We start from the raw sequence: 15,136 nt of genomic DNA, 5'->3' as shown, positions 1-15,136 counted from the left end.
AGTAGAAACTCTCCATCCATCCATCCCTCCATCCCTCCCTCCCTCCCTCCCTCCCTCCCTCCCTCCCTCCCTCCCTCCCTCCCTCCCTCCCTCCCTCCCTTCCTCCCTCCCTCCCTCCCTCCCTCCCTTCCTCCCTCCCTCCCTCCCTCCCTCCCTCCCTCCCTCCCTCCCTCCCTCCATCCATCCATCCATCCATTCATTCATCCCTCCATCCACGCATTTACATTACTGTAATTCATGTTAAAATAAATGATACAACAGTTGCACAGAGACTGGTATTTAGCAAATTTTATTAAAACTTTAAATAAATGTATCACAAATATTTAGGCTAGCATAAAACCAATTGTGTCATTATATTTCAAACCATACAACTATATAATGCATATCATGTAGAGTTGTATTTTAGCTTAACATGAAGAAAAAAACTTTTGGGATATGAAAAATCTTTTGTGTACCTTTTAGATGAACAAAATATTAAAAAAGAAAAGAAACAAAAATCCTAAATAGATATTTTTATTAGTAACCAATGTTTCAGTTAGATTGTGCATACTCTTGTATCTATTTCACAGGGATATCAAAAGGCTTTAAATTGGGTTGCACCATATTCTCAAATGAAACTTTATGAAATTTGACCTTTGAAGGGACATTTTCTCAGATGCACAGGCGTTGTGATCTATGGTATGATCACAAAATCAATCTGAACGTCATTCATGGCAGCAATCACTCATGGGACCAATATGTGATTTGGCACAGATTTCATCCTAAACATAATAATGAAAGGGATGAATGATGAGCAATACGTAAACAACATGATCTTGCACTTTTCATTTTGTGTGTATCCCTAGAAGGAATGGCTAGCATACTGCTGTTTCCTCCTCTTTTTGGCTCTAACATGAGATATTACGTTATACAAAAAGAGTGAGAGAGACAGGGAAAGTTCCAGAAAAAGGAAAGCATCAGTAGTCCTCAGCTGGAAGAGAGCAGAAAAGGGAGGTGTTACCCATAGATGAACCAGCTGAACCAAGCCAATGAGGAAGAGGAACATGCGATCCCATCCAATCATAGAAAGAGGAGCATGCGATCCCATCCAATCATAGGAAGATCAGAAAACCAAAACAGGAAGTGGTATCATGCAGGCATGCAGTGGCAGTCAGACGGACGATTGCTTACTTTCTATCGTTAGGATACAGGTGCTGGCAGCGGTGCCTCTGCTGTTGACAGCTTTGCACATGTACTCTCCCTCGTCCTCTGGGAAGGTCTCTGGCAGGTAGAGGCAGAATGTCTCCCCTCTCTCTATGTACTGATAGTCCTCACAGTCCTGGAGCATATTCCCCTCAAACCACCAGGTCACCTCCGGCTTGGGCTCCCCGGTGATCTTCACCGTGAACCGCACTGGCTCGGCATCCACCACCGATTGGTTCTTCAGGGGCTTCTTAAACCACGGAGCCCCCGACCTGGCGTGGTCCTCCTCATCCTCATAGGCTGCCGAGCCATTGATGATGCTTCCCTCTTCCTCCTCCTCATCTTCCCTTTTCTGCCAAAGACATGACACGTGATATCACATTTTAGATTTGTGGAACCCCTCCCCCCTCTCACATTACCACTTCGGGCTGAACTGAGCTGTCATGCGTTTTTAGAATGTCATGCGTGTCAAGGATGCCCACAGTTTAACAACGAGAAACCCGATGATTGAACCCGATGAAAGAGGGATTTACTTTTTGGAGAGCGGCGTCAATCTCTTGCTGCTCGAACTGCATCCTCTGCAGCTTCTGTTCCTCCACCCTTTTCCTCTCCTCCCCCTCTCTGGCTTTGGCCATTTGTTCGAACCGTGCGCGCATGTCCACCTTCTGTCTGAACGGAGCCTCCTCAGCCCCCTTCTCTGTGTCCTTTTTGCCTTCATCATCCTCCTGAAAAAAACAGCCCTCACAGTAAGTGATTTCAGAAGAACATGATACAGACCAACACGTTGGCGTTCCTAATCGATTCTGAAGGACCATGCTCAAATATATACCTCCTGGACCCGCTCTTCTTCCCTCTCTTTGATTTCCTCGTCTACGGCCTTTCTCTTTGCTCTCACGTCCTCAATCGTTTTCTGGATCTCCTCGTCTTTCAACTGCTTGATTTTCTCAAACTTGGACTTGAGGTTCTTGGCCTGGATGGAGCCGGTCCTCTTGAGTTTCTTCAGCTCCTCATACTCCTTACTCACTGTATCAGAGCTCTCATTCACTTCATCCTTTGGAAAGAAGCACATTGAACTGATGAGTGATGAGGATACGATCACAATCGAAGCATACAGTGAGCTCCAAAAGTATTGGGACAGTGACATCTTTTTGTTGTTGTATTGGCTCTGTAGTCCAGCACTTTGGATTTGAAATGGTACAATTGACTACGAGGTTAGTGCAGGCTGTCTTTAATTTGAGGGTATTTTCATCTGTATCGGTTGAACCATTTACAAATTACAGCACTGTAAAAAAAAAAAAAATATTCAGCAAATATGTGTATTAAAGTAGTCAAAACTTTAGTACTTGGTCCCATATTCCTAGCGCACAATGATGACATTAAGCTTGTGACTCTACAAACTTGTTGGATTCATTTGCTGTTTGTTTAGATTGTATTTCAGATTATTTTGTGCCCAATTGAAATGATAATGGTCAATAATGTATTGTGTCATTTTGGAGTTTATTAAACTTTTATTGTTAATAAGCATAGAATATGTTTCTAAACACTTATACATTATTGTCAATTCTACCATGATTACGGAAAGTCACAAGCTTGTGGTAATCATTGCTGCTAGGAATATGGCACCAAATACTCTACTTTTGACTACTTTAATACGCATATAAGTGAATTTGTCCAAATTGTTTTGGTCCCTAATATTGGGGGACTGCGTACAAAAAGTGCTGTACTTTCTAAACAGTTCTCCCGGTATGGATGAGAATACCCTCAAATTAAACAGTCTGCACTTTAACCTGATTTTATCATTTCAAATCCAAAGTGCTGGAGTACAGAGCCAAAACAACAAAACAATTGCCACTGTCTCAATGCTTTTGGAGCTCACTGTAGGTCTCATGGTTTAAACTGGAGCCGTATGTATCAAGCGTCTCATAGTAGGAGGGCTGATCTAGGATCAGGTCCCACCTGTCCATGTAATCTTGGGATTGTGATCTAAAAGGCAAAACTGATCATAAATCAGCACTCCTACTCTGAGACGCCTGGTTCTCCTCGTCTTGTCATCAATCTCTGCAGTTGGTAGTTCCATGCCAATATCCATGAGACTTCCCATGTGGGTTTTAGTTAACAGCATTGTGAGACGGATACCATGTTGATGACTGACCTCTCCCATCTCTTGTCTGAGCTGCTCAAACTCCAGTTTCTCCTGCTCCATTTTCTTTTTGCGCGCCTCCACCTTGCGCTTCCTATCGGCTTCCTCCTTCTGCTTCAGCAGCTCCTCGAAGTTCATCTCTAGTTTCCCAGGGTGCAATGCTTCCTGGGACTCGCTCTTGAACATCCCTTCCTCTTCCTCATCTAGCACCTGGCGGAATACAAACACAGAGCATGGTGTCATTTGACATTTCACTATAAACCAATCAGAATCAAACAGCACAAATAATCTTTAATCACAAATCAATCATCATATCAGCTTCCAATAGCAATTTAATCCACCGGTTTAACACTCCCAGAATGATTCACAAACAGTGAAGCACCCAATGAAAAGCAAAGCTAAGCAACATAGTCACATTGAACAGCAAAGCTAAGAGAACCAAATCACATTGATCTTCTCACCAGATACTGTAAAAAGCCCTAGAATGAGATGAAGATTTTTAATCTCGTTCTAGTAAGTCTTTCAACATCATTGTAGAATCAATCCAAGTAACCAGGACACACTATTACACACTGATGGGGAGCCACTTTTAAAGGAAGCCAGCAGTGTTAGTATGCCTACTGAATATCCCATTCAAACAGACCATTCACATCCATGCATATGACCTTTGACTTACAATAAGAACTTACAGTATTAGCAGTTCATGGGAAACACTGTGTTATTTCTTCTTAGTCAGTGTACAAGTACAATTGTCATTTGAAAGTGAAAATATCTTACTTCTCCATCTTGATATGAAGTCTTAGATTTTTCCCGATCCAGGGGGCTCTTTAAGAAGATAATTTGAAAGTAGGAACAGCAATTGCAAGTGTAGTGTTTCAGTAACTTTACATCATCATGTAGGATTAATCCATGTCCTATTATAGACCAATTAGAGATTGAGTTCTTATATTAAATATAGACTTCCTCAAATGTTAATATTGGGGTTAGTTTTCAGTAGATTATAGCAACATTGGTCCCACTTTAAACAGACTATAACTTTAAATGAACTATAAGAACCATTGAGACATAAAAAAGCCTTCGTAAGGCCTACACAAATCATTTATAAGCAAATGTCATTTGCAGTTTGTTTAAAGTGTGAGCATTACATTGGATATGAGCTCAGATGACACATCTGGATCAAGCCGAGTTCAAAATAGCGCACAGCGTGAGAGACTGAAGGTATTCATCTGTGACATACACACGCAAAACAAGTTACAAAAAGTAACTCGCTGTGGCTCTAATCATGATGAAAAAACAGGAATAAATTATTAATCAAAACAAATGTAATCTTGTCACATGCTCCTTCTGAACGTAGCCTACTATAACCTACATGTTAGCGCAGGGCTTCATAAGCAACATGCTGGTGCTGCCTGCAGAGGTGTGTTCATAGAGATCCTATGATTCACAAATGTTTCTAAAAATCAAAAAAAATTCCTGGCAAGATGGCAGATTTTTTTATCATGATGCTAAGATACCAAATTCCACTAGTGAATTGTAGGATCTTTATGGGTATGTTACCCAGTCCTACCATATTCTTGCGGGCCTCTGCAAAGAGCCTCTTCTCCTCCTCCAGTCTCCTCTTGGCCTCCTCCTCTGCTTTCTTCTCCTCCGCCTCTCTCCTCTGACGCTCCTTGTCCTCGAAGCTGATGCACAGCTTCCCTGGCTTGCTGCCCTCCAGGTTCAGCATGGCCAGGAACACCTCATCGTCATCATCCACTATCTGGAGAAGGAGGACAACAATGAAAGAGCTCAAACTAAACTGTCTGACATCTCTGGGTGGGATCAGTATGAAAAAGGAACTCTAAACACAATGACCAATGACATGGCAATGACCATAGGAGATGGCAAGACAGCACAAACAGATCTGGGGACCAGGTGTAGTGACCATGATATTACTCTCACTGACCATGCTTTTCCTGGCCTCGGCGAAAGCCCTCCTCTCCTCTTCCATTCGTCTCTTGTACTCTGCCTCTGCTGCCTTGCGCTCATTCTCTACCCTCTGTTTCTCAAGCTCCTCGAAGCTCAGCCTTAGTTTACCAGGCTGGATCACCTCTCTCTCGCCCTGAGCTCCTTGTGAGTCCTCCTGATCGTCGCCCTGCAAACACATCAACTTCCAAAATCACACAAGGCACAAGGCTGGGAAGTATAGCTCAGTTGGTTAGAACGCAGCGCTAACAACAACAACAGCGCAGGTTCAATCCGGGAAGAGCCTCAAAGCACCTTATCGAAGCTTGATTGTACGTAGTGCTAAGTAAATGCTACTGTTAAGAATGCACTGACTGTTTAATACAGGTTTTTTTTCCAGGGGGTTTTCTTGTTCAGAAAAGATGGATTGTTTTAGGCCTCATCCCATGTTTACGAGATTATGTTCACCTTTATAACTACATTATACACACCAACATACAAGCTCTGACAGATTGAGATTGCTTCTTTAAAAGTCTTATCAAGACCTAAAGATGCCACAAGTCAACTTGACACTTCAAAAGCACAAGAGAAAAGATATGCAGGATGTATGAAGGGGATATGCAGGGTTGGTACAGAATGGCCACGCTGATAATTTACCCAGTTTACAGTATCTAGCAAGTCGGAAATATCTCAGCTATCACAAGGAAAGTACAGGCCATTGAAACGTAATATGCTAATAAGGAATGAGCTAATAATGTTTCATAAGATCTGTCACCATTTCCAGCTTGGCCACTTCGAAGGCTTTCTTCTCCTCTTGCAGACGTCGTTTAGCTTCCCTCTCAGCCTGCTTCCTCAGCCTTTCCTGCCTCTCCTTCTCCGCCTCCTCAAACGTCATCTTCAGCTTCCCAGGAGTCACCTGTTCCTTCTCCGTGGGTTGCTCCTCATCCTCATCCTGCGTTGACCAAGACAGTCTACCTTAGAGACCACCATATCCACATGAAGTAGTGACACAGAACGGCTGTCATGAAAGATGAGATTTTCCTAGTTTCCTAGAAACACCTACAGTGCCTTGCAAAAGTATTCATCCCCCTTGGCGTTTTTCCTATTTTGTTGCATTACAACCTGTAACTTAAATGGATTTTTATTGGGATTCCATTTAATGGACATGCACAAAAGGTCAAATTGGTGAAGTGAAATGAAAAAAATTACAAACAGAAAAGTGGTGCGTGCATATGTATTCACCCCTTTGCTATGAAGCCCCTAAATAAGATCTGGCGCAACCAATTACCTTCAGAAGTCACATAATTAGTTGAATAAAATCCACCTGTGTGCAATATAAGTGATCTGTCACATGATCTCAGTGTATATATACATCTGTTCTGAAAGGCCCCAGAGTCTGCAACACCACTAAGCAAGGGGCACCATGAAGACCAAGGAGCTCTCCTAACAGGTCAGGGACAAAGTTGTGGAGAAGTACAGATCAGGGTTGGGTTATAAAAAAATATTGGAAACTTTGAACATCCCACAGAGCACCATTAAATACACTATTAAACAATTGAAATAATATGGCTCCACAACAAACCTGCCAAGAGAGGGCAACCCACCAAAACTCATGGACCAGTCAAGGAGGGCATTAATCAGAGAGGCAACAAAGAGACCAAAGATAACCCTGAAGGAGCTGCAAAGCTCCACAGCGGAGATTGGAGTATCTGTCCATAGGACCATTTTAAGCCGTACACTCCACAGAGCTGGGCTTTACGGAAGAGTGGTCAGAAAGAGCCATTGTTTAAAGAAAAAAATAAGAAAACGCGTTTGGTGTTTGCCAAAAGGCATGTGGGAGACTCCCCAAACATATGGAAGAAGGAACTCCGGTCTGCAATTGAGCTTTTGGTCATCAAGGTAAACACTATGTCTGGCACAAACCCAACACCTCTCATCACCCCGAGAACGCCATCCCCACAGTGAAGCATGGTGGTGGCAGCATCATGCTGTGAGGATGTTTTTCATCGGCAGGGACTGGGTAACTGGTCAGAATTGAAGGAATGTTGGATGGCGCTAAATACAGGGAAATTCTTGAGGGAAACCTGTTTCAGTCTTCCAGAGATTTGAGACTGGGACGGAGGTTCACCTTCCAGCAGGACAATGACCCGAAGCATACTGCTACAGCAACACTCGAGTGTTTTAAGGGGAAACATTTAAATGTCTTGGAATGGCCTAGTCAAAGCCCAGACCTCAATCCAATTGAGAATCTGTAGTATGACTTAAAGATGACTGTACACCAGCGGAACCCATACAACTTGAAGGAGCTGGAGAAGAATGGGCAAAAATCCCAGTGGCTAGATGTGCCAAGATTATAGAGACATGCCCCAAGAGACTTGCACCTGTAATTGCTGCAAAAGGTGGCACTACAAAGTATTGACCTTGGGGGGGTGAAAAGTTACAGACGCTCAATTTTTCAGTTTTTTTTGTGTTATTTCTTGTTTGTTTCACAATAAAACATATTTTGTATCTTCAAAGTGGTAGGCATGTTGTGTAAATCAAATGATACAAACCCCCCAAAAATCTATTTTAATACCAGGTTGTAAGGCAATAAAATAGGAAAAATGCCAAGGGGGTGAATACTTTCGCAAGCCACTCTAAGCTGTTCCTTTGTCCTACCGAAACTACTTCTCTGTGGGCTGCTCCTCATCCTGCTTTGATATAAACAATCTACACTTAGACCCCCATTTTACCACAAGGTATTGACACAGACATAATAGATTTCATTAAAGATTTTCCTTGAAACACTTAAGCTCTTTCTTTGTCCTGTGGGCTGACATAAACAATCTACACCTAGACCACCATATTCCCACGAAGTATTGTATTGAAGCATTGACACAGACACATGGATATAATGGCTTTCTTGAAATATTAGATTTTCCAAGATTTCCTCCTAAAACAGCTACGCTGCCAGTCCTGCCAAAGCCTATTGGAAAGGTCCTCCTCAGCTCACCTGTACAACCGAGCGCCGCTTGGCCTCGCGGAAGGACTGCTTGTTCTCGTCGTAGCGCTTCTTCTTCTCCTCCTCAGTCCTCTTCTTCAGCTCTTCCTCACGGTTCTTCTCCAGGTCCTCAAAGTTCATCTTGATCCTGCCTGGAGGTCGCGACGGCTTCGATGGCACCACACAGACCAGGATGCTGTCATCTCCCTCCTGACATAAGTGGAGCCATTGTGAGAAAAGGAAATTACATTTAACATGAGATAAGATATGATAAGACAGTACTTTATTGATTCCCAAAGGGGGAAACCATTTCCTGGTCTGTGAACTTGACAAGTGCTAAAGTGGTTGTGTATAACCAAGTAAAGGACTAAAGCTATGTTATACATTATGAAATTACTAGTTGATACCTGCCTATGTCATGTCAAAATAGAGAGAAAAATCCCCACTAACTAAACACACGCACAGAGAGAGAGAGAGAGAGAGAGAGAGAGAGAGAGAGAGAGAGAGAGAGAGAGAGAAGCTAACAGCCCATAAAAGAGAACATTCTTTCGGCCTAATGGCCACCATTTTCAATGGGTCAGTCTGTGAATGTCAGCCCTAAAATAGGAGGGGTGGGGGGGAAACAGGGGCTAATTTAGTCAGTGGTGTGGGAAACAGTTGCCAGTCACATGTTGTCTACACCTGACAGTGTATGTGGCTCAAGCAGCAGCAGAACTTGTAAGCACGGTGGCCCAATTGTTTATAGCTCACTCGGTCAGTACTGGCTCAGGTTAAAGCTACCGCCCACCCTCAATAAAGACTTCCCCAAGTTTTGTCTCACTACTATACAGTAAAGGTACATGCAGTAGGTTGCAGTGAAAGGAGACAATGAAGATTGAAGTCCATATAGCTTTCACCATGTTCAAGAAACAAATAGATCATTGGAGTAGAACGAAGATCAACAACGTGTGTACAGTGAGCACTGAATACAAGCATAAGGCATAATGCTTACTTGTACTTCCTAGTGTGTGTTGTCACTTACTGAAATCTACCACCTTATTGTATCTAGGTCAACATACATTTGGAGAACTGGCTTCGGTCCAGTTTGGCATGGTTATAGCTACAGCATTGCAACTAGCGCTGAATGCCTTTCGAAAGCAGCAATTTAGTTTGTGATCCATTCTAAGGATACTAAAGCCACTACGCGATGACAAGTGAGGAAAACCTTGTTCAACTTGACAGATACACCCAAAATTCATAGCATATGACCTGAATGTGTGTTCTCAGTGCTGCTGTGGCTTGCAGCCCCACTGGACTCCACTGCAGGATTTCCCTCCAACCTGCACCAACTGTTAGCCTTTCAAATGGCACTTAAAATAACTCATCTGGGTGGCAGCTGAGGATTACCTGACTGATTACACATCGATGGAGGCCCGTCCCTCAGTAGAGGCAGCGACTGAGCAATCCAGCCACACTGTCCCACTTCCTCTATAGGCTACATACACTACAGTATACCTGGAAGTAATCCCGTATGTTTACCTCTGCGGCTTTCTTGGCCAGCTCCTTCTGCATCTTTGCTTTCTCCATGATGTCCTGGGTGGCGCGCTTCTTCCTCTCCTCCTCCATCCTCTTCCTCTCCTCCTCCTGTCTCTGCTTCTCCATCTCGGCAAACTTCCCCTTCACGCTACCTGTAGAGTGTAGAACCCACACGTAGATGATGGTGAAGATGAGGCCACAGCACAAACAACAGGGTTGTGTCCGTTAGGCATGCAACGTTTTAAAACGTTTTGCAGCTGGAATTGAAAATGAGCGCTCCTTATTGGATGAGTCCAGGTAGTCCCTCCCTGTTTCAGTCCGTATCCTTTCAGTTTGTTGCCAAATGAATTTGCCCCATGGGTTGAGATGAGAATTAGAACAGAGCCCTCTTCCTCAGTCCTCTCCCACAGCCCACCTGCCCTTATCTACACCCTCAACAACACCCCCATTTCCTACCTGTGATCTTGGGGACGTAGGATTTCTCTACCTTGGCTGGCTTCACCTCCTCCTCCTCATCACTGGAGGCAAGTAGTTCTTTTATCTGTGGTGGATCAGAGGGAGAGCTTTGCTGAGAGGTTACCAGTTTATCTGGGATCATCTGCTTTGCACGCTCAGGAGCCATGCTGGTCCCAGCAAGTTCTCAAGCCCCTAATCCTGTGTAATTGCACATGCATGTGACCTGCAGGGGGGCCTCTGATTGGATCATGTGGTTGTGACATGGGGGGAGATCAGCATGAAGGCATCCCGTCTCGGAGAGTTGACTACAATAGTACAGGGCGTTTTCTCTCCCCCCCCCCCCCCTCCTGAGTATCAATGTGTTAATCCCTCGTATCGGTCACTGTTTGTTTTACCACGCTGCAACCTGTGATACAGCTTGTGATAAAGGACAACATGCATAAAATGCACAGTTGATTTAGTATGTTATCAGTAATTATCAGTAAATTTTTTTTTAGAATAATCACCCTAGATGGATAAAAGCACAACCCAAACACAATTATAAGGTACTTCAATTAAATAAAAAATGTGTAATTTCTCTGCACAAAGTGATGTGATGATGTTCTCCAGTACACCCACACTGTGGTTGTTGAGGCTAGTGCTCCATACCATGCAGGTCACAGTTAGTTGGGGTTATCTCTGTCTTGTTTGACCTCCGACCTGTTGCTTCCTGCGGTTGTATTCCCTCTCCTTGACATACTGCTCCTTCCTCTTCTGGTGCTCCTCCTGGCTCCTCCTACTGTTGCGCTCCTCCCTGGCCTTCTGCATGGCCTCAAACTTGTTCTTCACGTCAGCCTTACCAATCTGAGGCACGTAGCTCCTGGCCACTGGCTTTTTGAAGCGCAGGAGTCTCTGGAGAAAGATGAAGATACACGTGTCAATGTAACATTCTTTTGTAAAGGATTGGGAGTGTGCTAAGGGAAAGATTCATAGGAGTGAGATCCATAGGGCTGAGAGTCTCAGAACTCAAACACGTTTTGAATAGTGCCATTCAGTTGAACGCTGCAGAAACCTTATGAGAGATCTACAGGCACACTCCCTGATGTAACATCAGGAATTGTCTCGACAACCGACTATATTTCATATTGAACATGTCCAGAAGTAAACCTTACTATTCAGTAAGCTAATACGTCAACTCCAACAGGATAAACTCACAGATATGGCCGTGCCTCACCTCTTGTTTCAGAGCCACTTCAGATATGTTCTGTAACTGGTCTTTCTCTTCTTCCTCTTTTTCATTGTCCATGTCGTGAGCCACACCATTTTGTGCCTCATCCTTCTTGTCCTTCCTCGATCTTGACCTTTCCATCGGCTTGTCCTTTGCCGTGCCATTTTCCCTGTGCTCCACCTCACTCATGTCATGTGCCTCATCTTCCTCGTCCTCCTCAGGCTCTGTGTGAACCTCGTCCTCTTCGGTGTGAACCTCTTCCTCATTCTCGCTAAGTGCCTCGTCATGCTTGTCAGGTGGGGCATCGTCCTCTTTGTGTGCCCCGAGACCGCGCCACTCGGTCGCGACGTCGCCATGCGCGTTCTCATCCGCATCGGGTGCCGCGTCACTCGTGTCGCGTGCCACATCGTTCAGGCCGTGTGCCACATCAGTCATGTCGTATGCGACATCCGCAACATTCTGTGCCACCTCAGTCATGTCTGCGCCACTCTGACAAATTGACAAGGTCCTCTTCAAATGTTACCTGTCAAAAAAGAAAGGTAGCATTACGGTATCGTACATATAACAACCTATTAATCTTCACATAATCACTTTATTATTTATTGTGCATATCGCTTTAACAATTTTATTAAGCTCCTCTTTCTCATATTCAAACTTACTCAACCAAAAAATGCTAACTAAATGTAGTCTCATTCATCTCAACCATCATCAAAGATGTAATGGTCTGACAGATCTACCAATGATGGACTTCAGATTGAGCTGACTGAACAAACTATATTGAATAGGCAACCATTTTACAGGTAAACATTACAAATTGCCCTTTCTGAAATGCGGTGTGGTAAATGACTAGCCTATATGGACTTCAAGAATGTGTGTAACTTTGAATATCTGTCATTGTTTTACTACCCTACATATTACACTGTAAAGCACTTTGTGACAACTACTGTAAAAGGGCTCTATAAAATACATTAGATTGATTAATTAATACCCTGCCTACACAATATCACATTATAAATAAACACAATTGCTGAGCATCTGAAGTCTTGCGAGTGTCTGTTTGGGGAGGCAGGCACCTCATGGCTGCTGCAGTTTAGGGGAGGAAAGGGTTGCTCCTCCTCCTCCCCCTCCTCCTCCCCAGTGCAGGGTCAGAACGCTAAGTATAGCCCACTTGTGTGTCCAGGCCATGTGATCATGGTTATTTCTGATGAGTGATATGCGGTGGGATAGAGCTAGGGTCGGCAGCCGCATGTCGCCCAACAGACCCTTGACAAAACGGACAGACTTAGTCCCAGACAATCGGATGAGCAAGAGATGTTTGGGCCATAGAGTCATCAGACACTAAAAAGGTTACTGTTGATCCGTGTGTTAGAAATCTAAGCTTGGCATCTGGCATGGCTATACATTTTGAAAATGTTCTCATCAATTCACTTGGTAATAATACTGACGTAAACAGTCAGGGGGTTGCAGTGAACAAAGTGCAGTGCAAAGTACCGCTAGACATGTGCATGTGACCAATACAATTTGATTTGAATTTTTTAAAAGATAGGCCAACAAATACAATGTCATTGATTTGACTGATTGATGGATTGAACGCTTGAAAGGTAGGCCTAAATGTACCCAATGTTGGCCAAATGTTGATTATATGGGCCTACTTAACAGAGTACGACACGCACAACTTTTTGTCAAAAGGACCACCTGTTGCAAATTTGACTTTGAGTTCAAGTTCAGATCGATTTCCCATTACACACCTGATAGACAGCTGTGTTGGCACATATCACATCAACTATTGTGAGTACGACAACTACTGTGACGTTGATGGTATGGATCACCCAGTCTGAGAGTAACAGGTAATTAACTGGATTCTAACAATATATGAAAAACCCAAGGCTTCTTTCTAAAAAAAAATGTATCTCAACCAATGCACTATTAGACTGGGATCAGTACATCTGTTACAGCTGTGGATTTGGTCATCAGAATACACTGCCCTCTTCAATCCAGCTGTGATAACCAGGCATCATAATAAAGGTGATAATTCATGTAAAAAAAAAAATTGTTTAAATGATACCCTTTTTATCGCAAAATTGTCTCTTTTTATATCACAAATGGACACTAATCCAAAGGATGCAATATAGGGATGCAGTGACCAAACACAAAGCCCAAGTCACCATCTCTCTACAAAGAAGTTGTCAAGCCTTTGCTGAAACACAAATACCATTAGAGAAATATAATTCCAGGCACATTTATAGTATTGTTGAAGCACTTCCATATGGTATATAAACTTAAGTAGCCTATCAATCATGACCTCATATTTAATCATTTAGAGTATAACATATTGGCAAGAGGAATAAAAAGTTATTACCGTAAAAAAAAAAGATCTACAGTCTATTGAATTACAGTTACACCCATGAGTACTTTTCAAGGATTTGCCTCGAATAACTTGAACTGCCATATCATAGTTAACCAACACATTTAGGCCTGGCAAGTGAAGTCCTATTTTGGTCTAACAGATATACTCAGCTGCCACTAAATACCATGACAATGTGCTAGAAGAATCTGTGTGTTCAAATAAAAAATAATCTGTGTTTTAAAAGAACATGTCTGGATTTCTTTGATGTTTGGTCATGTTAGACTGACATTAAAAAGTAAGAGTACCAAACTAACAGAATGTTTTATTTTACAGCTAAACAAAACATGTTTTTGTGTGAAAAAATGTATACCCAACAGCTGAATGACAAAGCAAAGTCAACTAGGCCTAACTGAAACATTATAACTTTCAATATTTCACCTTTTTTTATGACTAAATTATAGTTTGCCTAGCATTCTTAAAAAAAATATACATTACAAATCTCAATTTAAAGATCAACAATTGAGGGGCAAATTTGAAACTCTCCCCAACAGGTGAATTTTAACATCCACATAACACACATTATCTTCAACTAAAGTCTTGCAGGAAAAAAAAACGTTTACCTGTTTCAGTGTAATATCCTCCTTTATCATAGGAATTTTCTGTACAAATAGTGGATTAAAACAAAAGTAATGGCAAGATGACAAATCCCAACTTGTCAAAGCACGGAGATGTGTGCGCCCTGTTCACTGTCAGACGACTCAAAGTCGAATGGGTGAGGTTACATATCCGTAACCAGCTTCCATAAAAGTAGGCCTACCGCTACTTTTGCCGTCTAACGCATTCCGCGCGCGCCAGCGCTAGCTTCAGCTGTCGCCTCAAATACGCATGGTGCTTTCTGTTCGCTTGATGCAGATACAGCTGCAGTTCTCTCAGCCAGTCTCCCTGCCTGTGTTTGTATTTGTCAAATGGTATATTCCCTGACGTTATAACGACATTGCGTGAGTTAAGGAAGGCTACATTTAATAAACTATTTTGTTGGCATGTTATCTTTCAGCAATTTGGCTACTACTAGTCCTATGATTGACCCTTTTCCACCAGAACATACAGATTGTCTTAAAAAAAACAAATGCTGACAGTGTGGTAGGCTTGCTATTTGAACATGTCCAGTGGAGGCTGCTGGGGGGAGGACGGCTCATAATAATGCCTAGAACGGAGCGAATGGAATGGTATCAACTGATGAGTTTGTTGTATTTGATACCATTCCACCTACCCCACTCCAGCCATTACCAGGAGCCAGTCCTCCCCAATTAAGGTGCCACCAACCTCTTGTGGTTGAGACATAAACATGTGTGAAACTTGCACAAT

The 15,136-nt window shown here is 42.9% G+C and overlaps 1 protein-coding gene across 4 annotated transcripts; it reads right to left on the bottom strand.

Moving 5' to 3' along the window:
• Positions 1–273: 273 nt before the first annotated feature.
• Positions 274–14,721, bottom strand: LOC139408994 (nexilin (F actin binding protein)). Of its 4 annotated transcripts, XM_071153587.1 has the most exons (15): positions 14,392–14,721; positions 11,431–11,947; positions 10,917–11,108; positions 10,218–10,302; positions 9,765–9,913; positions 8,259–8,456; positions 6,042–6,218; positions 5,268–5,456; positions 4,890–5,081; positions 4,100–4,147; positions 3,335–3,532; positions 2,012–2,233; positions 1,716–1,907; positions 1,171–1,534; positions 274–970 (listed from the first exon to the last, which is right to left on the bottom strand). In XM_071153587.1, the coding sequence occupies exons 2-15, from the start codon at positions 11,899–11,901 to the stop codon at positions 957–959; spliced, it is 2,691 nt and encodes an 896-aa protein (XP_071009688.1). In that variant the 5' UTR covers positions 11,902–11,947; positions 14,392–14,721; the 3' UTR covers positions 274–956. The 4 variants fall into 4 exon arrangements, with proteins under 4 accessions (XP_071009688.1, XP_071009690.1, XP_071009687.1 ...); XM_071153589.1 differs by lacking the exon at positions 4,100–4,147; XM_071153586.1 differs by lacking the exon at positions 274–970 and having other exon boundaries at positions 1,050–1,534.
• Positions 14,722–15,136: the final 415 nt, after the last annotated feature.

The sequence above is a fragment of the Oncorhynchus clarkii genome, chromosome 5 (assembly GCF_045791955.1).
Source record: "Oncorhynchus clarkii lewisi isolate Uvic-CL-2024 chromosome 5, UVic_Ocla_1.0, whole genome shotgun sequence".
NCBI lineage: Eukaryota > Metazoa > Chordata > Actinopteri > Salmoniformes > Salmonidae > Oncorhynchus > Oncorhynchus clarkii.
The sequence above is the reverse complement of the archived record's forward strand: the minus strand, read 5'-3'. Positions and strand labels throughout refer to the sequence as shown.